Below are 25,850 nucleotides of genomic sequence, written 5' to 3' on the forward strand. Positions count from 1 at the left end.
CTTTGCAAATTTATTAAAAATAAAAAATGAAAAAATTTACATCTGCTTTTGCTCAATACTTTGTTGAAGCATCTTTGGAACCAATTACAGCCTCAAGTCTTTTTGAGTATGTTGCTACAAGCTTGGCACACCTATTTTTGGGCAGTTTCTCCCATTCTTCTTTGCAGGACCTCTAAAGTTCCATCAGCTTGGATGGGGAGCATCGGTGCACAGCCATTTTCAGATCTCTCCATAGATGTTCAATCGGGTTCAAGTCTGGGCTCTAGCTGGGCCACTCAGGGACATTCGCAGAGTTGTCCCGTAGCCACGCCTTTGTTATCTTGGCTGTGTGCTTAGGGTCCCTCTCGTGTTAGAAGATGAACCTTTGCCCCAGTCTGAGGTCCAGAGCCCTCTAGAGCAGGTTTCATCAAGGATGTCTCTGTACATTGCTGCATTCATCTGTCCCTCAATCCAAACTAGTCTCCCAGTTCCTGCCGCTGAAAAACATCCTCACAGCATGAGGCTGCCACCACCATGCTTCACTGTAGGGATGGTATTGGCCAGGTGATGAGTTGTTCCTGGTTTCCTCCAGACATGACACTTGCCATTCAGGCCAAAGAGTTCAATCTTTGTTTCATCAGACCAGAGAATTGCGTTTCTCATGGCCTGAGAGTCCTTCAGGTGCCTTTTGGCAAACTCCTGGTGGGCTATCAGGTGCCTTTTACTGAGGAGTGGCTTCCGTCTGGCCACTCTATCATACAGGCCTGATTGGTGGAGTGCTGCAGTAAAGGCTGTTCTTCTGGAAGGTTCTCCTCTCTCCACAGAGAAATGCTGGAGCTCTGTCAGAGTGACCATCTGGTTCTTGGTCACCTCCCTGACTAAGGCCCTTCTCCCCCGATTGCTCAGTTTGGCTGGGCGGCCCACTCTAGGAAGAGTCCTGGTGGTTCCAAACTTCATCTATTTATGGATGATAGAGGCCACTTTGCTCATTGGAACCTTCAATGCTACAGAAATTTTTCTATAACCTTCCCCAGATCTGTGTGTGCCTTGATACAATCCTGTCTCGGAGGTCTACAGACAATTCCTTGGACTTCATGGCTTGGTTTGTGCTCTGACATACACTGTTAACTGTGGGACCTTATATAGACAGGTGTGTGCCTTTGCAAATCATGTCCAATCAATTGAACTTACCACAGGTGGACTCCAATCAAGTTGTAGAAACATCTCAAGGATGATCAGCGGATGATGAGCTCAATTTTGAGTGTCATGGCAAAGGCTGTGAATACTTATGTACATGTGATTTTTTTTTTGTTTTTTTTTTTAATAAATTTGCAAAGATTTCAAACAAACATCTTTCACATTGTCATTATGGGGTATTGTTTGTAGAAGTTTGAGGAACATAATGAATTTAATCCATTTTGGAAAAAGGCTGTAACATAACAAAATGTTGAAAAAGTGAAGCGCTGTGAATACTTTCCGGATGCACTGTATATTGCCATAGTCTCCTCATGGCGCATCAAATTTATACAGCATGTCGCTTTTGTCAGGCAATACTAAACATGCCCTATTCAAGTGTACCAACCATGTCTAATGCTCTGGCTCCAAGAAGTGAATAGCCGCTCGTGTGAACAAAGACTTAGTCAATACACAATTTATATGGTAAATTGTTGACATTACATGTAAACTAAACTGCCAGAAATAGGTTAGGTAATACTATTGTACCTGATAATGGGAGTTTTCTGTTCTTGCATGTATTCTCAGTGCCAAGGAGCATGAAAAAACACAAGTTGCAAAACGCACATCACAATTCTCATTAAAAACTGTGGACAGTAGAGAAATGCATTCCTGCACCTGTATAACACATACAAAAAAAATATTACATACATACTGTATATACATTAGATTATTTGTTTCGGTGCTTTACATATGTATTTTTGGTCCACCCTGCAATTAGGGGATTAGCCTCCTGTTCCAGGCATTGGGTCTTATAGAAATCAGACTTGGAAGACCTTCTTATTATACTCTGTAAATCTGTACTTCATGAGGACTGGAATAAACCTGTGGATTTCTGCCTACTAATAATATAGAGGTCTGCTTTCTTTTTCCAAGAGCATTAATTGACAAATGGTGGTCTCCGCCTACAGTAGATGCTTTAGTCATTCATCTTAAAGAGCATACCACCAAACAGACTGATAATGTTTTCACTCAGGATTTTACAGATTTTTACCTGGATTCCATTTTATGGTGTCAGTTTGAGTTATCTGGTATAATTCTTTGATCCATATTGGCAGTCACTTAGATTTTGCATCTATGTCAGAGTGGATTAATGCCTATAAAAGCGATCGCTCAATTTAGAGGCTGGACCCTTATACCTTATAGCTTTTAGACATCGGGATAAGGGTAATATGATGAAGTGGATTAATGTGTTATAAGTTATATGACCGTCCAATATCAGCTGTTAAAGCAAATGCGGCTCTTTTGCGTGACTTCCCTTTGGTGAATGGCAAATGGATTGCTCTCTTTCACCACTTAATTTCATATTAATCCTGGAGCCCTTTTTAGGACGCATCAGACTGAATACCGATATTAAGAGGTGAAGATGACTGAATCCCAGTGTAAAGTGGCAGCATATGCTAATGATTTGATGTTCTTTCTTACTCGTCCAGAAACAACAATCTCCAATCTAGGTCTAGGTGATCTAGATGAGCAAGATCGTTATTCTCAACTTTCCAACTACAAAATTAACCTTTCAAAATCCGAGGCACTAAACATCCCCCCTTGGCTCACCTATTAACCTAAAACTGAACTTTCCATTCAAATGGGCGGAAGACAAACTCAAATATCTAGGACTCTCTCTCGCAGAAATCCTAAATACTATCTTCCAGGAGAACTTCTCTCCAACTTTCAACCATCCATCAGCATTTAAGATGTTGGTGTGCATCTTCCCACACTTGAAATAAATAAATAAATGCGTTGCGCTAGAAAAAAATAAAATAAATATGTATCCAAAGTGTATAATTCAAATATAAATCTATGAGTGACAAATACAAAAAAAATATTAATAAATACTGAACAATAATTCATAAGTGACAATCCGTGATGAAAAACTAATTATTAAAGTGCAGCGTGCATAGATAATAACGCTGGAACCAAAGTGCATACATATACTGCAAAAGTGCACAATATTTCCAAAAAAATTGATAAATGAATGTTCATAAGTGATGGATGTAAAATATCAAATTTATAACACAGTGTCCATTAATGGTGTCATCCAGCATGCTCATCCAATGTGTGTAACTGCAAAACCATGCTTCCGTGCACTCCAGTGACCCCCCCAAAAGCATATGCGCTCACCTCAGAGCGTGTGACACAGTAGCTAAACTATTTCTAAACACGCTTTGGAGCCACCCCTGGGCTCTATAATGAAGTACAGGTGCCGATCTCCAGCTGGTTCAGTCAGTACCGCTCCAAACTCTGTGGGAACACTCCCTCAAACATTGCCGAATCTTGCTCGCTAGTGACAGGACAGCTGAGGAATAACGTTTTATGATTCCATAGAGGTTGGCAGGAAGTCTCTGAGTGATCCCGGTGATTTGTTACTAACATCACCTGTGTGACCGTTCACTCCATTCCTCCAAAAGGGACATTTAACTGAGCTGCTGGTGAAAGTGAGCTCTGTTGTGCCACCAGCCTGTAGAATGCAGGGAGGAAGACACTGTGGGGACCATGCGCTGCTGCAACCATTTTGCCAGAGTTTGCTGGGGCTGTGCTGCCCAGGAGAAGGATGATCAGACACTGCTGTTGCCTTCATACTCTGTACAATGCTGCATGTGAGTGGAAGGAAGGAAGCAAGGAGGTGTGCAGGAAGGAGACTGAGCTGCTGCTGCCACAGGATGAATGGATCCCTGCCATAGCTGACCCAGGTGAGAGTTTAGAGAAGGAAAGAAACTGAGAACCTTCTCTCTGGGAGGGTATGATTTGGGTGTCTGGTGAGATCAGACTGTACTAAAGAGCACTCCCACCACTTGTAAGGAAGGAAAAAAAAGGGACTCTCAGCAGGATTGAATGAGAGAGCAACTTACAGTGCTTGAAAAAAGTATTCACACCCCTTCACATTTTCCACATTTTGTGATGTTTCAACCAAAAACGTAAATGTATTTTATTGGGATTTTATGTGATAAACAAAGACAAAGTGTCACATAATTGTGAAGTGAAAAAAAAATGATAAATGGTTTTCATAATTTTTTACAAATACATATCTGAAAAGTGTGGTGTGCATTTGTATTCAGCCCCTTTACTCTGATACACCACATCTAAAATCTAGTGGAACCAATTGCCTTCAGAAGTCACCTAATTAGTAAATAGAGTCCACCTGTGTGTAATCTAATCTCAGTATAAATACAGCTGTTCTGTGAATCCCTCAGACGTTTGTTAGAGAAACTTAGTGAGCAAACAGCATCATGAAGGCCAAGGAACACACCAGACAGGTCAGGGATAAAGTTGTGGAGAAGTTTAAAGCAGGGTTAGGTTATAAAAAAAGCTTTGAAGGTTCTCTGGTCAGTTGAGACCAAAATTGAAAGTTTTGGTCTAAAAGCAAAATGCTATGTGAGGTGGAAAACTAACACTGCACATCACCCTGAACACAACATCCCCATCGTGAAATATGGTGGTGGCAACATGTTGTGGGGATGCTTTTCTTCAACAGGGACAGGGAAGCTGATCAGAGTTGATGGGAAGATGGATGGTGCCAAATACAGGACAATCTTAGCAGAAAAACTGTTATGCTGCGTACACTCGGTCAAACTTTTCGACCAGACTGGTCCGACAGACGCTGACGGACCAAATCCGGCAGACAATCCGATCGTGTGGGCTTCACCGGACCTTCAGCGGACTTTTCCAGTCGCAAATCTGACGGACTTTAGATTTGGAACTTGCTTCAAATCTTTACGTCGTAACTCCGCCGGACCCAAAAAAAACGCTTGTCTGTATGCTAGTCCGACGGACAAAAACCGACGCTAGGGCAGCTATTGGCTACTGGCTATCAACTTCCTTATTTTAGTCCGGTGTACATCATCACGTACGAATCCGTCAGACTTTGGTGTGATCATGTGTAGGCAAGTCCGTTCGTTAGAAAGTCCGTCGGAAGTCCGTCAAAAGTCCGTCGAAAGTACGCTGGAAAATCTGTCGGACCCGTCCGGTCGAAAAGTCCGACCGTGTGTACGCGGCATTAGAGTCTGCAAAAGACTTGAGACTGGGGTGGAGATTCACCTTCCAGCAGGACAACGACCCTAAACATACAGCCAGAGCTACAATGGAATGGTTTAGATCAAAGCATATTCATGTGTTAGAATGGCTCAGTCAAAGTCCAGACCTAAATCCAATTCAGAATCTGCAAGACTTGAAAATTGCTGTTTACAGACTCTCTCCATCCAATCTGACAGAGCTTGAGCTATTTTGCAAAGAAGAATCAGCAACAATGTCACTCTCTAGATGTGCAAAGCTGTTAGAACAATACCCAAAAAGTAATTGCAGTGAAAGGTGGTTCTACAAAGTATTGACTCGGGAAGGGGGGGGGGGGCTGAATACAAATGCACGCCACACGTTTCACAAATAATGTTGAAAACCATTTATCATTTTTCTTCCACTTCACAATTATGTGCCACTTTGTGTTGGTCTATCACATAAAATCTCAATAAAATACATTTACGTTTTTGGTTGTAACATGACAAAATGTGGAAAATTTCAAGGGGTGTGAATACTTTTTCAAGGCACTGTACGTATAACCCTGTCTGACTATAACTGGACTTGGCATGTGGCCAGAGACCGAGAAGAGGATGCCCTGGGACTGGTGAGAGACTAACATCATATATGTTAATTTGTTGTCTGCTAGGAACTGTTGTGGTTTCTTCAACCAACTTTCTCAACTCTGTCAACCAACTTTCTTTTTCATCAATCACTGGCCAGTGTGATAAACCTGGGACTGTTATAGCAAGTTAGGACTGTCTTTGTATACTTTTGCTAGGTAAATGCACTTCAGTTCTGTTAATTACTGATTAGAATCAGGGCCGCTGATAAGCCAGCACAACCGGCCTTGTTGTACCAGGCCTGGCCTCGGCTCAGCAATCGACAGTTCAGTGCAGAATAATAAGAAAAGAGGGCTTTCTAAATTACACCACTGCTTGGCTGCTCCTACTAGCTTGGGGGGTGTATTATTACTATTTTCTGGGCCCCTCTGATGATGTGATGGTGGGAGCAGTGGAGGGACTTTCTTTCATTCCACAACCATTTTTCATTCCACACCCACTGCTCATGTTGCTGGCTGCTCAAGTCCCGGCTGCCTGCCACTGCGGCTGCCCTTTGCCTTCCCTTGTGGAGTGATCTTGCTCTACTTAGCTTCACACTCAGTAGCCGAGCCCGAGAGGCTTATATGAGGCAGGCGGGCAGGCAGCGGCAGGCAGCTGACAAGGAGCAGGACTTTGTGGCTGCTGCACAGGGGTGCCCGGGTGACTATGATGATACACCGTATTACTATGATGATATAACACACAGACTGCAGTCAGCAAGTTAACAAGGTCAGCACCCAACAGCATAACTCCCAACTTTTTGAGATGGGAATGAGGGACACTTATCAGAATAAGTATTCAGGCATAGGACACAATCCTTGTCACGCCCCCTTAAAGGAGAATTGTACAAAAAAAAAACAAGATTGGTTAAACCCCCAAGTGCTTTTTTTACCACTACTATTCCTTTATATTGGCTCTTGGAATTTACAAATGCAGCAATTTAGAAATCAGATGAAAGGTTTAGGGCTGGAAAACACTTTTTGATAGACAAAAAGTGCATTTTATTATCAACTCTAAAGATCAGACCAAAATGAGGGACAAATGAGGAGGAATGAGGGACAGAGGGACATTGCTCCTATTCAGGGACAGTCCCTCGAAATAAGGGACAGTTGGGAGCTATGCCAACAGCCATGTCATGTAACACACTGTGACTGAGCCAGCCAATATAGAGCACCTTCTGACTGATACATGTGTGTTATCATAATGCTGATGATCTTAACTTGTGCTGTATTTTATCATAAGGCTTCTTTCAAGCGGGGCAGAATCCACATGTTCAGCTGGGGACCTTTTTGCTGATCCCCCGCTGAGCGAAGTGGGCAGATGACAGGTCCATGTCCATTCAGCTTATGCAGAGTGGACACGGACGCAGCCCTCTCTGCTCTAAGGGTGGCTGGTATAAACAAACCGACTGTCAGTTTACAGCCAAATGCCCTCCAATCTGATCGGGAAGGATGAGGTGAACAGATCTCTTTCCGTTTTGGAAAGCGGATTGGATTGGAGGTAGGCGGGTGTTTGTTTACATTCATCGCTCTATAGTAAGTAAATGGAGGGTCAGATCAGGTCCACCTGAAAAATGAACAGGCAGATCTGATCAGACCTGTCGTGTGAAAGGAGCCTAATGCTAATGATCATAAGACACAGTGGAATGTTACTTTACACTGCATTTTTACCACCCCCAAGCTTTCCCCTTTAACTGCTTGTGGCCCACCCTCAGTACATTTACTGCGACAGATTGGCATAGGCAGGCTGGATCACATACATGCACGTCATCCAGCCTGTTCCGGGTTAGGGGCGCGCATGCATGCGCCTGCTGCTAACCCACTGGCTACAGTGAAATTTTGTCAGCAGGTCCAGGCCAATGATTTATGGCTGAGACGTGCTCATCAGGTGTAGCCAATCACAGCACAAACTCCTGTGTTTACAAACACAGGGCTCTGTACACAGATCAGCGATCTGGCTAATTCTTCTCTCTGGAAAGCCGGGAGAAAAAACAGCCAGATCTGTTAGTAAAAGCAGCACATATTACACTTTTTAGGCACACAGTTATCCCCTTCATTGCCCCTTGATGTTAAACCCTTCCCAGCCAGTGTCAATAATATAGTGTACACTTTACAGTATTTTATCTGATCACTGTATTAGTGTCACTATTGATGTCAGTGTCAGTTAGTCAGTTAAGCCAGCTGAGGTTCGAACCCTCTATGTGCAGGCTGGTTGTACCCAAGTAGATCGACTTAGGTGCAACCAGCCTAGCAGATTTTTATATGCAATTATTGCCAGTGGCTATAGCCGCTACCAATAATCACTGATTTCTCAGTGATTTTTATCACTCCCCCCTACCCCCCTCCCGCCACCAGGAGAACACAATAGCTCCGCAGGAGGGATTCAGTCAGTGTTGATGGGGGAGTCAAAATATTTTTTTTTCTGCAACCCAGCCCTTCCTGATACCTCTGCTAGTTGGAGTGAACAACTCTTCCACCGCAGAAGGTCTTTAGGTGAGGTGGTTCAAACTTATTTTTCTTCTGGTTCTGCAGAGGTTCCTTGTATTCATTTTCAGTCTCTCTGCCCTGTAAGTGCCAGTTCTTGAAGCCAGCCCTCTACATAACACTACACCCTCACTTTTTCTTTGTGGAGGTGTTATTCTGTTAGTTTAATTATTAATTTAAATCCCCAAAAATCTTGATTCTCAGGCTCTCCTGTAGCCTAATTTTAAAAATTAGGTCAACCATCTTTAGTTGACTTCATCTTGTGGCATTCTTATACCTACTTTTTGTTTTTTTTACAGAACTTAATCGGGGTTGCTATACCTTTTCATCTTGGGTGGCTAATCTGATAGAAAATCTTTCTTGTGTGCATAACAAACACCTACCCCCACATTTTTTGTAGTAGAGTTCTTTCCCAGAATTTGGATTGTGCTTTTTTCTCATTAAGATCTCTCCCCTCTGCAGACATTTTGTTACTGCGTACATTAACAGAAATTATTTTCGAATACCTTTTTAACACTTGATTTCTTCAAGTGTACACTATTTACCCTGTTTGTGTGGGTGTTGTTATCATCCCTGCCTCTCCCTTTTGGGATTGTGGATTAATACTCTTTCTTATATCTTACTCAGACAAATATATACCCATACTTATATATTTTTAGAGATATCTTTCCTATTTTCGAACTTATATTATGGACCCCCTTTTCCTTGAACACAGTGTCAAGGGTACGCTACCAAAGCCTCTAGTTGTAAACTAATTAATTTTTTTCTGGACATCTGTCTATATATTCCTTTTCCTGTTATCAAGGGTTTTGGTATACCAGATCTAAGCCTATGTCTAGTAACTTCCCTAAAAGACTAATTTAACTTTTATTTTCCTGTTGCTTGTTATCATTCCACCAGTGTTTTCCTTACGATGGATGATTCTCCACATTGTAAGTTGGGAGTCATCCCTCCTGTAGGTTTCAGTTTCCCCTTCTGGGATTATCTGTTATGACCTGAAATATTGGGTTGATCCGTAATGTCATTCCTGGAAATGTCTTTTGCCATAGTTGGTAAAATCTTTTCCATCAAGCCCCTATACAGGCATTCATGTTGGTGTCATTCTACATCTCTTGGTTTTCTTGAGGCTTTGCCCTCTCCACAGTTGCACTGCTTTAGAACCTCCCGCATGCGTAAAGCCGTGTACACACGAGCGGAATGTCCGACATAAAAAGTCAGATGGAATCTTTTCATCGTCTATTCCGATCGTGTGTATGCCTCACCGGACTTTTTTTAACGAAAATTTGACGGACCTAGAAATGGAACGTGTATTTTCGACGGAACCAATTCCTATGGGTAAAACCGTTCGTCTGTATGCTGTTCCGACGGACTAAAAATGACGCATGCTCTGAAGCAAGTACGAGACAGAAGCTATTGGCTACTGGCTATTGAGCTTCCTTTTTCTAGTCCTGTCGTACGTGCTTTACGTCACCGCGTTCTGGACGGTCGGACTTTGGTCTTGAATGGAATTCCGTCGGAGTTCCATCTGAGAAACCTTCTGACTTTATTCCCATGGCAAAACCGGTCGTGTGTACAGGGCATAAGATTACTAAAATCCCATGCCCTTTGGCCGATAAAGAAAATAAGATTTTTTTCCTAAATTAGTACAATCCTGTATCCCTCAATGGACTTTATGAAAAAGATTTTATGGTAAGTTGTAGAGAAGGGAAGGGTTAGACCATTTGTTACCTTTTTTTTTGTCCATGTCTCTATTGAGAGATTCCACCCCTCTATTTGTACTGAAGACCATTGTCACCAATACAGAAAGTGAGGGGAAATCAAACAATTTTGACTTGCCACCAAAGCAATAGGTGGGTGAAAACTCTCCAATAGGGACACCTGTTTCTGTGACAACTCTTCAAGATGAAATTTGAATTCAGTTTGGAAAAGTTTCCCTTCAAAATTTAAAAAAGGTTTCAGATTCACATATGCTTCATATTAATGTGAATCTATGATTTTTTTTTCGTTTTATGCATGGGGATACTATATCCTTTTTAATGATTTTAGTTATGCATGTGAAAGAGATCAATTTATCTTAATCTTATTTTATGTATTAAAAACTGTGTTTTTATGTAGGCTTTATAGTTTTCCATGTATATAATTTGCTTATTACATATTCAGGCCTTGGCAAACCTTATGATTCACTGCAAGCCTGTCAGACTATCATTTTACTGATGGGTCCACTTTAATGGAAATAAAATAGGTAATAAAAAAGAAACCTATCTTATGTTACTATTGGTTAAGAGCCCTCTCTATGTAATGGTAATTGCAGTCTTGCCACAGACAAAATGTGACTCATTTTCCAAAGTTAATACAATAAACATGAAAACCAACCTGTTCTTTGTCCGCAATCTCCTGTATGCACTGAAGAAAAAAACTCTGCTCTGCGTGCTTTTGGAAAGTTGCATTTAATCCCTGAAGTACTTTCTCAAAAAGGATAGCATTCTGTGTAGATGAAAAAAAAATTAAATTTATTTTTAGTAACATTAAACCACAGTCTCAGCAATTTCATTTTTTTTTTTTGTTTAATAGAGAGGGAGAGATTAGAAACATCTGTTAACCTTTAATTAGAACCCCTGATTGTTGTCTGCTAGAGCTATTTTCCCTCGCTTTTTATCCCTAAGGCAAGTCTCCCCAGTGAGGACATACATTGCAACAAAAGGCTGGTGGAGGTTCTTGCCTTTTCCCACTCTATCTAAGCCAAAAATAGAAGTTTTGGTGGCGGCTAGACTACAAAGTAAATAAAAGAATCAAAATTTTAACCACTTCAATACAGGGCCCCTTCCTGCACAGACCAATTTTCAGCTTTCAGCGCTGTCGCACTTTGAATGACAATTGCACGGTCAGGCAACACTGCACCCAAACGAAATTTTTATCATGTTGTTCCCACAAATAGAGCTTTCGTTTGGTGTTATTTGATCACCTCTGGGATTTTTATTTGTTGCTAAACAAATAAAAAAAAGACCGAAAAGTTTGAAAAAAAATGTTTTTTATGTTTCTGTTACAAAACTTTGTTAATAAGTAAGTTTTCTCCTTCACTGATGGACACTGATGGGGCGGCACTGATGGGCACCGATGAGGTGGCACTGATGGGCACTGATGATGGGCACTGATATGCAGCACTGATGGGTCACTGATCGGCGGCACTGATAGGTGGCACTGATATGCAGCACTGATGGGTACACATAGGTGGCACTGATTGGCATCCATTGTGGGCACTGATTGGCATCCCTGGTTGTCTAGGGTGGCATACCTGGTGGGGAAATTCCTGGTGGTCCTGGTGGCGTCCCTGGTGGTCCAGTGTGGGCATCCTTGGGGTGGCTGTGCTAATACTCAATCAGCACAGACCCCCCCTGTCAGAGGAGCAGCCGATCAGCTCTCCTCTACTCGCGTCTGACAGACGCGAGTGAGGAAAAGCCGATCAATGGCTCTTCCTGTTTACATCATGATCAGCCGTGATTGGACACAGCTGATCATGTGGTAAAGAGTCTCTGTCAGAGACTCTTTACCTAGATCGGAGTTGCGCTGTGTCAGACTGACACACCGCAACAAGGATCGCTGCGATGCGTGGCGTCATATGACGTCCGGTCAAGATATCAAAACCGTCATTTGCCGCTGTCATTTTGCTATATGGTGGGCAGCAAGTGGTTAAACAAGATACAAAATCCCAGTGTTATGTAGTTACATATAGTTACACAGTTGGTGAGGTTGAATAAAGACACAAGTCCATCCAATTCAACATGACTGTGTGTGTGTATGTGACTTACTTCCATATCCTTGTACACTGTTAAGAAACACATCTAAAAGTTTTTTTTTTTAGATTCATCTACACTCCCTGCTGACACCACCAACTGCGGAAGGGAGTTCCACATCATTTCCACTCTAATGCCCTGTACACACGATAGGATTTTCAGACAACAAAATCCATGTTTTTTTTCCGACGGATGTTGACTCAAACTTGTCTTGCATACACACGGTCACACAAATTTTGTCGGAAATTACGAACGTCAAGAACGCGGTGACGTACAACGCGTACGACAAGCCGAGAAAAATGAAGTTCAATAGCCAGTGCGGCTCTTCTGCTTGATTCAGAGCATGCGTGGAACTTTGTGCGTCAGAATTGTGTACACACGATCAGAATATACGACAAAGGATTTTGTTGTCGGAAAATTTGAGAACCAGCTCTCAAATTTTGTGTGACGGAAATTCCGATGGAAAATGTCCGATGGAGCCTACATTTCCGACAACAAGCTCCTAGAACATTTTCCGTTGGAAAATCCTATCGTGTGTACGGGGCATAACAGTAGAAAACCCCTTATGCAGTTTAAGATTGAACTGCTTCTCATCCAAGGCCGTGTGGCCGCTAGGGATGAGCCGAACCCCCCCTCCCCGTTCGGTTCGCACCAGAACATGTGAACAGGCAAAAAATGTGTCCGGACACGCGAACACCGTTAAAGTCTATGGGACACGAACATGAAAAATCAAAAGTGTTAATTTTAAAGGCTTATATGCATGGTATTGTCTTAAAAAGTGTTTGGGGACCCGAGTCCTGCCCCAGGGGACATGTATCAATGCAAAAAAAGTCTTAAAAATGGCCGTTTTTTCGGGAGCAGTGATTTTAATAATGCTTAAAGTGAAACAATAAGAGTATAATATTCCTTTAAATTTCGTACCTGGGGGGTGTCTATAGTATGCCTGTAAAGGGGAGCATGTTTCCCGTGTTTAGAACATTCTGCCAGCAAAATGACATTTCTAAAGGGAAAAAAAAGTCATCTAAAAGTGCTAGAGCTAGTGACGGCTATAATGAATTGTCGGTCCGGCAATACACATAAAAGTTCATTGATAAAAACTGCATGGAATTTCCCCACAGGGGAACCCCGAAATTTTAAAAAAATGCGTGGGGGTCTCCCTAAATTCCATACCAGGCCCTTTAGGTCTGGTATGGATATTAAGGGGAACCCCGTGCCAAAATTTAAAAAAAAAAGGCGTGGGGTTCCCCCAAAAATCCATACCAGACCCTTATCCGAGCACGCAACCTGGCAGGCCGCAGGAAAAGAGGGGGGGACGAGAGAGCGCCCCCCCTCCTGAACCATACCAGGTCACGTGCCCTCAACATTGGGAGGGTGATTTGGGGTAGCAGCACCCCCAAAGCACCTTGTCCCCATGTTGATGGGGAGAAGGGCCTCATCCCCACAACCCTTGCCCGGTGGTTGTGGGGGTCTGCGGGCGGGGGGCTTATCGGAATCTGGAAACCCCCTTTAACAAGGGGACCCCCAGATCTCGGCCCCCCTGTGTGAAATGGTAACGGTAACTACACGCCTTGGGACAAGTCTTTTATTAAAAAATAAAACTGTCCCACAGAGTCTTCTTCTTCTTGCGCTCCGACAGACCGAAAAAAAAAAAGCCGCAAGCCGCCTACGATCAGCCTCCATGGGAGGCACCCGCCGTAATGACGGGCCTCTCAGGTGACAGTTCTTTTACATAACCGAGTAACCCCTCGACTCGAACATGAAGCCCATCCCTAGTGGCCGCCTTTTTTAGAGTGGTATAATTATAGTTTGATTTGTTTTAATGCATGCTAAGTCTGCTGGACTTTCTGCAGCTTAACATTGCATTGTATTACTCAGTCTCTGATCTACCAGGACCCCCAGATCCTTTTTCCATCCTCAAATCCCCCAGGGGTTCTCCCCCTAGCATGTAACTTGCATGCATATTTTTAGCTTCCAAGTGCATTACTTTACATTTTTCTATATTAAGCCTCATCTGCCATTTAGCTGCCCAGCCCTCTATTTTATCGAGGTCTTCTTGTGAAGGTGCTTTACCCTGCTGTGAATTTTTTGCCCTGCTTAGTTTTGTATCATCAGCAAATACTGGGATTAAACTATTTATTCCAAGCTCTACATCGTTTCTGAACAAGGTAAATAGAATTGGCCTCAGTACAGAGCCCTGGGGCAATCCCGTTCACAACTCCAGCCCGTTTAGAAAATTTGCCATTAATTACTACCCTTTGGACACGCTCCTGCAGCCAGTTTTTTGTCCAGGTACATACGATCTCATCAGTGCCGATGACCCTAATTTGTAAATTAAGTGCATATGGGGTACTGTATCAAATGCCTTGCGTATGGGGTACTGTATAAAATGCCTTAGCAAAATATAGATACACTACTTCCACAGGCCTTCCTCTATCTGAACTACAGCTTACCTTGTCATAGAATGTTTAAAAGTTGGGTCTGGCAAGAACGTTTTTCATAAATCCACATTGGTTGCTACTAATGATACTTTTTTCATCAGCAAATTCTTAGATATGGGGATCAATTCACAATAACGTGATCACATGACTCAAAAAAAAAAATTCAATTTTGTGGTATTTACCGCAGAAAAAAAAATGTGCCGGTAAATATCATTCTAAAAAGCTCTTAAGTCCAATTCACCAATGGACCAGGGTTTTGCTGGCGGTATCAAAATAGTTGGTTGCTAAGGAGCGGGCTGACAAGCCGGCCGCCTTGTCCTTAACAACGGATGACTCAGCTGTCAACTGAATGTAAATAAAAGTTCCATGTCTGGTATGGAGTTTAAGGGAAATGCCACGCCAAAATTACCAACCGCCAACCCCCAAAAATTAAATAAAAAATGTTCCCGCCGTCCATAAAGGCTAGCCGCCTACTGCAGGTTCCGCCGTTTGACAGTTCTTATATAGGTAAGGGGCGGGGCCACCTGACTATTTCACTTGGTGGTCCTGCACCCTTATGACGTCACGGACTGGTGCATGCTGGGTCAGTGACTTCACAAGGGGGCGGGACCACCAGGTAACATAGCCAGGTGGCCCCGCCCCTACCTATATAAGAACTGTCAAACGGCGGAACCTGCAGGAGGCGGCCAGCCTTCATGGACAGCGGGAGCGGGAGGGTTTTTTTTGTTTTTCGGGTCGGCAGTAGGTGCGGGCGGCGTGATTGACGATTGATTTACATTTGGGGGACATTGTTTTTTTATTTTTTAATAAAGGAATTGTTAAAAACTGTCTCTGTGTTTTTATTCCTTTTTAACTCTTTTTTGGTGAATGGATAGGAGTATTATGTACCCCATACGCATTCACATGGGGGGGCGGGATCTGGGGCTGTTAAAGAGGGCTTACAGAGTCCGATAAGCCCCCTGCCTGCAGAACCCCACAACCACCGGCCGTGGTTGTGGGGATGAGGCCCTTGTCAAGCACCCCCCCATGTTAAGGGCATGTGCCCCCCCCCCCTTTTCCTTAACTGCCGGGCTGCATGCTTGGATAAGGGTCTGTTATGGAATTTAGGGGGGGGACTCCACGCAATTTATTTTTTCATTTTGGCGTGGGGTTTCCCTTAAAATCCATACCAGACCCGAAGGGCCTGGTATGGACTGGGGGGGGACCCCACACTGTTTTTTTTTCATCATTTTTTTTTTACGTTCAGCTGTCAGCAGCCCACTCCTTAGCAACCAGCTCAATGTGGTAAATTACCACATTAAGTAATGCAGTAATTATCGCTAAATCAAACAAATACCGCATTCGATATTTGACGCAAAATTCTTAATGAATTGAACACTTGCACAATTGTTACCGCATGCATTATTTGAATTTTTACTCTCCTCATCCATATGTTTTATTATCTATTTTAGCTGCTCTAATTGCACTCTTGCATTTCTGATTGCATTCTTTATCATTTTGGAATGGCAATGAAGCCCCTTTGACCTTATACTGCATTTATTGGACTGCTTTTTTTTCTCTTTATTCCCGACCAGTCGCCGCAGTTACACTGTGGCAGGTGGGCTCCCCTGCGCGAAACTACGTAGCTATACGTTGGCTCGCAAGGTCGGGTTAGCAGGCGTGCCCGCTGCACAGCGGGGGTGCCGATGCTCGTGTCCGGTGATCGTGATGACCGCCGGGCACGAGCGATCATGAGCAGGAGACACAGAACAGGGATGAGTGTGTGTAAACACATACTTCCCTGTTCTGTTCTGACAGGAGTGACAGATCGTGTGTTCCTTTTAGCTAGGAACCACGATCTGTCACTTCCTCTAGTCAGTTCCCTCCTCCTTCAGCTAGAATCACTTCCCAGGGAACACAGTTAACCCCTTGAGCACCCCCTAGTGTTAACCCCTTCACTGCCAGTGACATTTTTACAGTAATCAATGCATTTTTATCGCATTGATCGCTGTATTAATGCCAATGGTCCCAAAAATTTGTCAAAATTGTCCAATGTGTCTGCTATAATGTCGCAGTCACGATAAAAATTGCAGATCGCCGCCATTACTAGTAAAAAAAAATATATATATATATATATATATATATTAAAAATGCTATAAATATATCCCCTATTTTGTAGAGGCTATAACTTTTGCGCAAACCAATCAATATACGCTTATTGAGATTTTTTTACCAAAAATATGTAGAAGAATATATATCAGCCTAAACTGAGAAAAAATGTGCTTTTTTAAAAAAAAATGGGGATATTTATTATAGCAAAAAGTACAAAATATTTAGTTTTTTTCAAAATTGTCGCCCTTTTTTTGTTTATAGCGCAAAAAATAAAAAACGCAGAGGCGATCAAATACCACCAAAAGGAAGCTCTATTTGTGGGAAAAAAGGACGTCAATTTTGTTCGGGTACAACGACGCACGACCGCGCAATTGTCAGTTAAAGCGACGCAGTGCCGGATTGCAAAAAGTGCTCTGGTCAGGAAGGGGGTAAATTCTTCCAGGGCTGAAGTGGTTAAAGGAGAAGTCCAGCCTGAGCTCATTTGGCTGGGCTTCTCCTATGGATCACAGGAGTGCAATTCGTTTTGCACTCCTGTGACCCATTTTCAGCAGAGAGCGGTCTGAAGTCCACTCTCTGCTGTCACAGGAATCAGTCTGGATCCGCCAGGTGCCTGGACTGATGCCTGTCTCAGCCTCTCAGTGAGCCGCTGAGAGCCTGAGACGGCTGCTCCCTGCCCATCACAGCTCAGCGCTCCAATGAGCATGGGGGCGAAGAGCGGAGAGCTACTGACTGACAGGGAGCTGAGAGAACCGAGCCATCGGCAGTGTTTGATGGCTTGGTTCTCAGTGCAGAGATGTCAGGGGACAGATGCAGCATCCACCTAGGTAAGTATAATGGTGAAAAAAAAAAAAACATACTTCTCTTTTAATATGTCTTTTTATGTTAGTATTTAGCCACCCAGGTTTTACATTTGTTCTTTTATATTTGTTGCCCAGTAGAATACAGAGATGAATGCCATTATGTATTATGTCCTTAAAGCAATCCCACTTCTTCAGTGTTCTCTGTTACAAGAATTTAGGGAGTGCATAAGTCATTATGTAACCACTTTCTGGGCCAGCCTCAACTTGGAGGCACTGCGAATAAAAGGGTCAGCCGGCTCCTGTTTAAAGAGAGCAAATAACACTACCTGCACTTCTCTGGCCACTGCAGTATTTAACCCACACTGCACCAGCATTTTAGGCTCAATATAAATGGCAAGCAGTGGAGCTAGAGTATTCTCTGCACAGCACTGTGCAAATAATTTTGACAAACTCGTTCTCTCATTTTTTTTTTTGCTTTGAATTCATTCATTTGAATGCTTGCTTGCTGCTGTGCCTTATATATTTGTGTTTTTGTTTATTAATTTATTACCTTTAAGTAGTGTTGGAGAATAGATGTGCTAAAGTTGGCTTTAAGTTTTTTATCATTTTATTGTACAGGGATAGTGGAATGGGGGATCTGAGCCTTGCAGGTGAATACCGTTTACTGTAATTGCTTACCTACACATGACCTCACATTTTAACTAAAATAGCTTTTTTTTTCTTAAAAGAAAATATACATGTATTCATTTTATAAATGTAGCACCCTCATAGTTAGTGAAGGTTGCTGGGCAAATTTAGTTTGGCTCCTCTGTAGCCAGTGGAGTAGGGGTTGATTGCTCTAGCCTGCTCAGTGTCTCACAGGCTGCTTCCTGTGAGACCTTATAGCTTCCCCCTGTATTCTAGAGCAGGGTTCATCAACCACCTCTACAGCTGAGCCGCGGGTGCTGCGGGGGGGCGGGCTGCATAAGAGAGCCAGGCGGGTGGGCGGAAGAGCAATCCGAGTGGATGAGAGAAGCGGGTGGGCGGATGAGAGAAATGGGCGGGCGAGTAGAGATGACATCATCTCTCTCTGTGACAATCTGCATCTGGTGGCAGGCGACATTGCAAGTGACAATCTACATCTGGTGGCAGGCGACGTGGCAAGTGACAATCCACATCTGGTGGCAGGCAATGTGGCAAGTGACAATCCACATCTGGTGGCAGGCAATGTGACAACTGACAAGCTGCATCTGGTGGCAGGTGACAGTGGCAAGCGACACGCTCAGGGCTCCCACTGATTCTGCATTATGGTGAGTGGAACTATTTAATTTATTATTACAATGTAATAAAAGAAATAATGCGCTTCAATCACCCTGACACCATATCAACCATGGTGCCGGGATGATTGAAGCACTAACCAGCCATCCCCCCGACAAATTGCCTGCGAAAAATCGCTTACCCCCAGTTGGGGACTGCAGTTTTAGAGGATTGTAGAACTATAGTGGGAGGAAGAAACAAGGGGGCATTTATTATTTATGGGGATACAGCCAATCCCTGGGGAGGTGTGCCCAGTAAGTTAGGGTGACCAGACGTCCCCGGTTTCCGGGGACAGTCCCCAGACTGAGGACACTGTCCCCAGCCCAGGACTGTCCCCGGTTTTGTCCCCGGATTGCAAGGGTGGACTTAGGGTTGCCAGTCAAGCCGGTACTATAGTTAAACTGTTGGATGGAAATCACTCCACCTGACAGTTCTAGCTTCATTCAGTACCAGATGCTGTAATGCAGAGAGCTTTTCAGCATCTGGCACAGCACTGTTTCTCTGCATTTTGCTGGTAGATGGTAATGTTACTCTAGGCTAGGGTGACCAGACGAATTGCTGTTTGGACACAACACCGGCAACCATTTACAGTCCGCTGCATGATATTATGAGTGGAGATTGTTACTCGCTCCGATACTAACCAACAAAATTGCCGCCTCCGAGGCAGCGACAACTTTGTCCTCGTTAGCCGCTGTGGTGTCAAAACAGCAAAATCTTCCTATACCAGACTGTATTCGGTTGCCATTGTTGTGTCCATACAGCAATTCGTCGAAATCTCCAATTACTGATGGTTTAAAGAAACCGGAATTGAGGTGGTTGGATTTTCTGACGAGTTGGCTAATTTGACAGAACACTGGCCAAAATCACTCCCTCCTCATCTACCCCCTGCACTCGGCACCTCCATGCGTTCAGTGTGCTACAGACGGGGCAGAGAGGGGAGGCGGAGCCTCCATATTGCCGGGTGCTCTGGCTGGCTGCAGACAGGACACGGAGGCAGAACCTCAATCTTGCTTTGGGCTCTGGCTAGCTGCAGAAGGCACATGGAGGTGGGGTTGCAGGCGGAGCCTCCATGTTACCTGGTGCTCTCTTGAAAACTGTGCAGAGATCGCACTCGGAGACTTGTACAGTAAGTGTTTGGGGTATTGTGTATGTCAGGAATTCAAGAAAAGGTTCTCACCCCCCCAATACACCATCCATCCATCCAGTCCTCACCCCCCCCCAATCCACCATCCATCCAGTCGTCACCCCCCCATATGCCATCTATCCATCCAGTCCTCACCCCCCATACACCATCCATCCAGTCCTCACACCCCCCCCCATACACCATCCATCCATCCAGTCCTCACCCCCCCTGCACGTGCCACCCACCACCATACACTCCGCACACCTCTCTTGCACATACCACCCACCAACATACACTTTGCACTCCTCTCCTGCACATACCACCCACCGCCATACCCTCCGCACCCCTCTCATGTACATAATAACCACCACCATACACTCCGAACTCCTTTCCTACACATACCACTCACCACCATACACTCTGCTCCCCTCTAATACTTTATAACATTTTTTCTCTATCTTATCTGCTTAACATTTGGTAGTCATATCCCAAAAAATTCTAAGAAGTATCTTTTTTTTTATCTCATGGAAGAAATAACAAAATAACGTATATATCACACAATCATTCCATAAACACATACCACATACACTGCATATATAATTTGAAGAAAATATGCTTATAAAATAGTTCACCATTTGCCAAAAAATAAATAAAAAATGTCCCCGGATTTCATTTTAAAAATTTGGTCACCTTACAGCAAGTGGCCAGGAAACCTGTAACAGAAAAAGTTTCTTAACACCACATGTGCTGGAATTCACCCCCTGCATATAACACATCGCTCAAGTATTGCAAGGGGTCCCAGAAACAGTCCCTATAACCCTAATTGCATGGAAAGGGTAGCTGGTATAATTCATGGCTAGCCAGGTACCCAGGAAAGGGAAAAAATTATTTTGGGGAAAAGGTTCCTGGTAACCCCAAGAGGGAGTTCTCATTATGGAATCCTTGCATCAACGTCCCTGCTTCACAATCATATGTACTTGTGGACAGAGATTACAATCTATGAATCTGTCTAGTAGAGCTGCACGATTAATCGCCAAGAATTGTTATCGCAATTTTTTCCCCGTTGCGATCTTGAAAAAAGTGTTTCGCGATTCTTGCTATGCAAAGAATTCTCTCTGCTCTGGTGAAGCCACAGCTGTCAAAAGAAAGGAAGAGAAAAACTGGGCAGTCTGCCAATAATCACAACATTCTTTAGCAGTTGAACTTAAGTATAAACATTGTAACAATTTGTCAATGGAATAGACTTGTGTGTAAGACCCCTTTCACACTGAAAACTGAACCAGTAAAGTTAGCCCATTTTTTTTTGTATAATGTGAAAGATTTTACGTTGTGAGAATCGTGAGAGAATCATAATCTTTTTATTCTAAGCAAAAAAATAGTTTTTTTCATTTTGGCCAGAATTGTGCAGCTCTACTGTCTAGCAGATCATACTTTGATGTTTAATACATACGGTGCAGTATTAGTTTTTTCACTGCACCTTTGTATAATGAATTTATAATCACAATTTTTTGTGAGAAGATTCTCAACTCATTTAGCAAACAAAACCAAAAGTGTCAGCCCTGTCTATATTTTGTTTTGTTATTAAAATGGTCCTTTAGGTTTATGTTTGTCTCACAGAAATAGTACAGTAGTTAAGGAAGACTCTGTTCCTTCTACAGCCACTTCATGCAGCAGCTAGAGTCTGTTATGCCCTGTACACACGAGCGGAATGTCCGACAGAAAAAGTAAAACGGAAGCTTTTCATCGTATATTCCGATCGTGTGTATGCCTCATCGGACTTCTTTTTTCAAAAATTCTGACGGACCTAGAAATAGAACATGCTCTAAATATGTCCGACAGAACCAATTCCTATTGGGAAAACCGCTCGTCTGTATGCTGTTCCGACGGACCAAAAACGACGCTTGCTCTGAAGCAAGTACGAGACGGAAGCTGTTGGTTACTGGCTATTGAACTACCTTTTTCTAGTCCCATCGTACGTGCTGTACGTTACCGCGTTCTGGACAGTCGGACTTTGGTCGGACTTTGGATTGACCGTGTGTAGGCAGGACCGCTTGAATGGAATTCCGTCAGAGTTCCGTCAGAGAAACCTTCGGAGTTTATTCCGACGGCTAAACCAGTCGTGTGTACGCGGCAAAACACTGCCCTTTGTAGTCTTTCAGACTCTGCAAATGATGTAAATTCCTCAATTTTGCTACATATTGGGCATGGCTTAAAGGGCTGTGGTTTAATAGAGTCTGGGATGACTTACATAGTGCAGAATGCACACTATAAAGAAAACGTAATTACTGTAGTTAACTACACCTCTATAAATGGATCCAAAGGGGCCAGTATATGCCTCAAACCTGGTATCAAAATAAACCGTCACTCTTAAAAAATTAAGGGATATAATAGAGTGTGTTCCTCTAGATTACCAACAGCATAAGTATAAAGAGGACAAGATCCACAAGAAATCATCAACAAGGAACTGCTGGTTGTAACTAGAAAAATATAAAAGCTTTATTGAAATTCACAGTATCTATTTGGTCCAAAAAATACACCTCCACCATATAATCAAAATAAAAAATGACAACGTTGTCATAAAACACTGGTAACTACCACAGACAAATCTTCATCCACATACATACAAGGCTGCAATACAACTAATGACCAAGGATCCTGGGATGAATGGGGGTGTTCACAGACCAAAACGAGCACTGGCTCATGGGGAGGGGCTCATGGGGAGGGGGTCAATGTGATAGAACACACGTCAACTTAGACAGCTTTGCAATGAATGGTATGCATGTGTGGAACAAGCCTAGCACGATCCCAGGATAAGTACTAAGTTCAATTGCCATAGTCCTGGGATAGAGGTAAACACATGAGAATAGAGCATCCGTGTTAATGAAAATTGCACTGGGTGTAATAATGCTGTTCATGGCTAGGACAGTGGGGAGAAGTCCCGGTCCCTGCACTTAACCACCATACAAGGCTGCCAAAATGGAAAACAGTCCTGCAATGGCTATGGTTCGTGTGCAGTGGGGTATGAAGGTGAGGCGGTACAACAGGTGAGATGATAGCATATCCCCAGCCGGGGAAGATAGTTACAGCAAATCTCACCACTCCCCAGTTCCCTTGAATATCGCCCACCGGCACAGAGCTGTTCAACTGTATTACACAGGGGGGAATGATCTTGCGCCCTGCGGCTTTCTTGTATATCTACTCCCGCAGAAAGCTCTCAGGGGAAGGCAAAATGTCGATGGAGAGGAGTCCGTGACCGAACATCACGTCCGTGCTCACAGCTGTCCCTCCCGTCGCACCGATCATCCCCGGCTGTGAACCCACTGCCGCCCAGGATGGGCCCTGCATCTAGGATGTCACATGACACTCATGGGTGTCCAGGAGCCACAGCCCAAATGCGGGAGATTCCCGCACCTCGCGGGAAGACTTGGAAAGTCTGTAATTAGCATTCAATCCCACCCAGTCACACCTACAGAAGGATTCCAAACCTCCTAAGCCCCAACTTACAGATCACAGCTTTATTCAAGAAGGAAACCCCTTCATACACAGCCTGTTCTGAAAGCTAGCTATGCTGTTGCTGGGCAGGATTGAATGGATCACAATTAGAATTCAATCAGAGGGGAGGAGGAGGCATGATGGCACCCGCCAGAGATGAATGCCAGCCTGAGGGGAGGAGGCAGTGGGGATGGCACCCGCAAGAGATGACAGCTGGCCGGAGGAGAGAAGGAGGCGGGGTTGGCACCTTCCAAAGATGACAGCTGGCTGGAGGGGAGGAGGAGGCAGGGTTGGCACCTGCCAGAGATGACAGCCGGCGGGAGGGGAGGAGGTGGCGGGGATGGCACCCACCAGAGATGACAGCTGGCCGGAGGGGAGGAGGAGGTGCGGATGGCACCTAGCAGAGGTGACAGCTGGCCAGAGGGGAGAAGGGGGCGGGGAGGGGACAGCTGAAATGTCATTGGTTGTTAAGGATGCAGCGGGCCCACTTCTTAACAACCAATAATTGCTGGCATTCTTTTTGTTTACATTTCAGGATTCCCCCTCAGAACCGAGCCTGAAGGTATTGGTTTCTAGTATCGTTGCATTTGCACGAGTATCGATATTCATGCAAATGCTTAGTATTGGCACTGATACCGATACTACCCTAATTTAAGCTTTTAATAGGAGCTTCTGTCAAACTTCAGGTTGTTAGCACAAAATATGCTTTGTTAGTACATTTTGTATGTTTTGTCAGTAAAAAAAAAAAGAACAGTTTTGGAAAGTTGGCAACTGTCCGCGGAGGGATTTCCCTCAATCGTGAGTGATTCTTTTTTACTTTCTGTTGTATCTATAGAATAAAAAGTGAACAGAGCTATCCCCAAAGGTATATACATGGTAAATAAACCAACCCTTTCCTGCTCTTTCCCCTCAAAAAGTTTTGGATTTAGATATTCTTTAAATAAGCCTAGCTGTGATAAATGGTAGCTGATTAAATGTGACTGATGGGTTGCTGTTATTGTTTCTTCTTTTGAAACATAATAGTTTCTAATACATTAAAAATGACTTCACTTACCTTTTGTATGAATTGCTTAATTATAATAGTCGATTTGATGTAGTATCCATACACTCTGAGGTGATCCGAATCCTGTGCATCAGTGAGCGCAATGTCAATCTGATTTCCAAGAGCGTGAAGTATTAACATATTTAAATACAGTGTTTGACGTTTGTCCATTCCTTCGTCAGAAACCATGAAGAAGTATGGAGCCTGTTTTTTGAGAAATGTTTTCCATTCTTCACACAGAAAGCTTGAAAATGTGTGAACAGCAATATTTGTATTTTTCTGAAGGTGTAGTTTGAGTTGTATGCGCAGGCATCTCAAAAGGGGGGATGAGTGTTCGAAATCCTGGGGATAAAATACAGCAGTATGAGCTTGAGAGCAGTGTAAACACAGCCGCCATTAAAATGTGTACAGTATATTGGCCTATTCAGTCCCACTAGGAGTGGTCATGTATATGATGTCCTAACAAAGTGGTTTATGTTTGTATTAGATAACATATTACAGAATAATTATTTTTTTCACTCCCTTACTACTGCTGAGCACAGGTATATATGATGGATTGTCCAGAGCCCCTTAAAGTGGAGCTCCACCCAAAAAGGGAAGTTCTGTTTTAAGAACCCCTCTCCCCTTCCCTACCTTCAGTCTTCTGGGACATGTCACAGGTCCCAGAAGACTGCCAGGCCATTCAGCAGGCTGTCACAACCGGGTGCCCACAGTTAAAATGCTGACGCCAAGGAGAGGAGAGGGAGAGAAGCGATGGTTTTGGTGACCACATCGCTGGATCTTGGGACAGGTGAGTGTGTGTTTTTCTTTATATGATGAGAGGTTGGGGGAAGATGCAAGAGGGTTGATTTACTAAAACTGGAGTGTCCAAAATTTGAAGCAGCTGTGCATGGTAGCCAATCAGCTTCTAACTTCAGCTTGTTCAATTAAGCTTTGACAAAAAAAACTGAAAGCTGATTGGTTTCTATGTAGAGCTACACTAGATTTTGCACTCTCCAGTTTTTTTTTTTTTACTTCTCACATGATTAATTTCAGTGAGAGTGGGACAATTGTCCTTGAGATTGGTTTGATTGAAAAACAATTTTTAATGTAGTACCATTTACATACATGTTAATAGGTTGATTGATTTTAATGATATTGTAGAGTGTCTCCATTCCTAAGAGAGAGGAGTCAGAGAGGACAGCAGGAGCTAGTACTGCCGGGCAAGTCTTCAGGAGGGAACCACCGGTGTGTGTGCAGCCAGGAGGGTTGGTGAGTGACATGGGCAGTCGGGAGTACTGGAGAGGCATGCCAGAGAGGACTGAAAGGAAACAGTCAGTGCTGGGTGTGGAGCAGGGTGGATATAAATCAATGATTTTTTAAGAAAAAAAATCTGATTTTTTTTATTTAAATCGATTTTTTTGATTTTTATTAAATTTATTTTAATAAAATGCTTTTGGAGTAAAATCTATCAAAAGATAGTTTTCTATTTA

The 25,850-nt window shown here is 43.4% G+C and overlaps 1 protein-coding gene across 2 annotated transcripts in view; it reads right to left on the bottom strand.

The window, feature by feature from the left end:
* The window catches only part of LOC141113204 (probable ATP-dependent RNA helicase DDX60), a 477,260-nt gene that overhangs the window by 402,387 nt on the left and 49,023 nt on the right, over positions 1-25,850 (bottom strand). For both annotated transcript variants that reach the window (XM_073606185.1, XM_073606175.1), the window contains exons 5-7: positions 24,391-24,720; positions 10,679-10,789; positions 1,702-1,830 (exon numbers count right to left, since the gene is read on the bottom strand). In XM_073606185.1, the coding sequence (XP_073462286.1) occupies positions 1,702-1,830; positions 10,679-10,789; positions 24,391-24,720 (570 nt within the window). The remainder of the gene's footprint in view (positions 1-1,701; positions 1,831-10,678; positions 10,790-24,390; positions 24,721-25,850) is intronic.

This window comes from Aquarana catesbeiana, linkage group LG01 (genome assembly GCF_042186555.1).
Source record: "Aquarana catesbeiana isolate 2022-GZ linkage group LG01, ASM4218655v1, whole genome shotgun sequence".
Taxonomy (NCBI): Eukaryota; Metazoa; Chordata; class Amphibia; order Anura; family Ranidae; genus Aquarana; species Aquarana catesbeiana.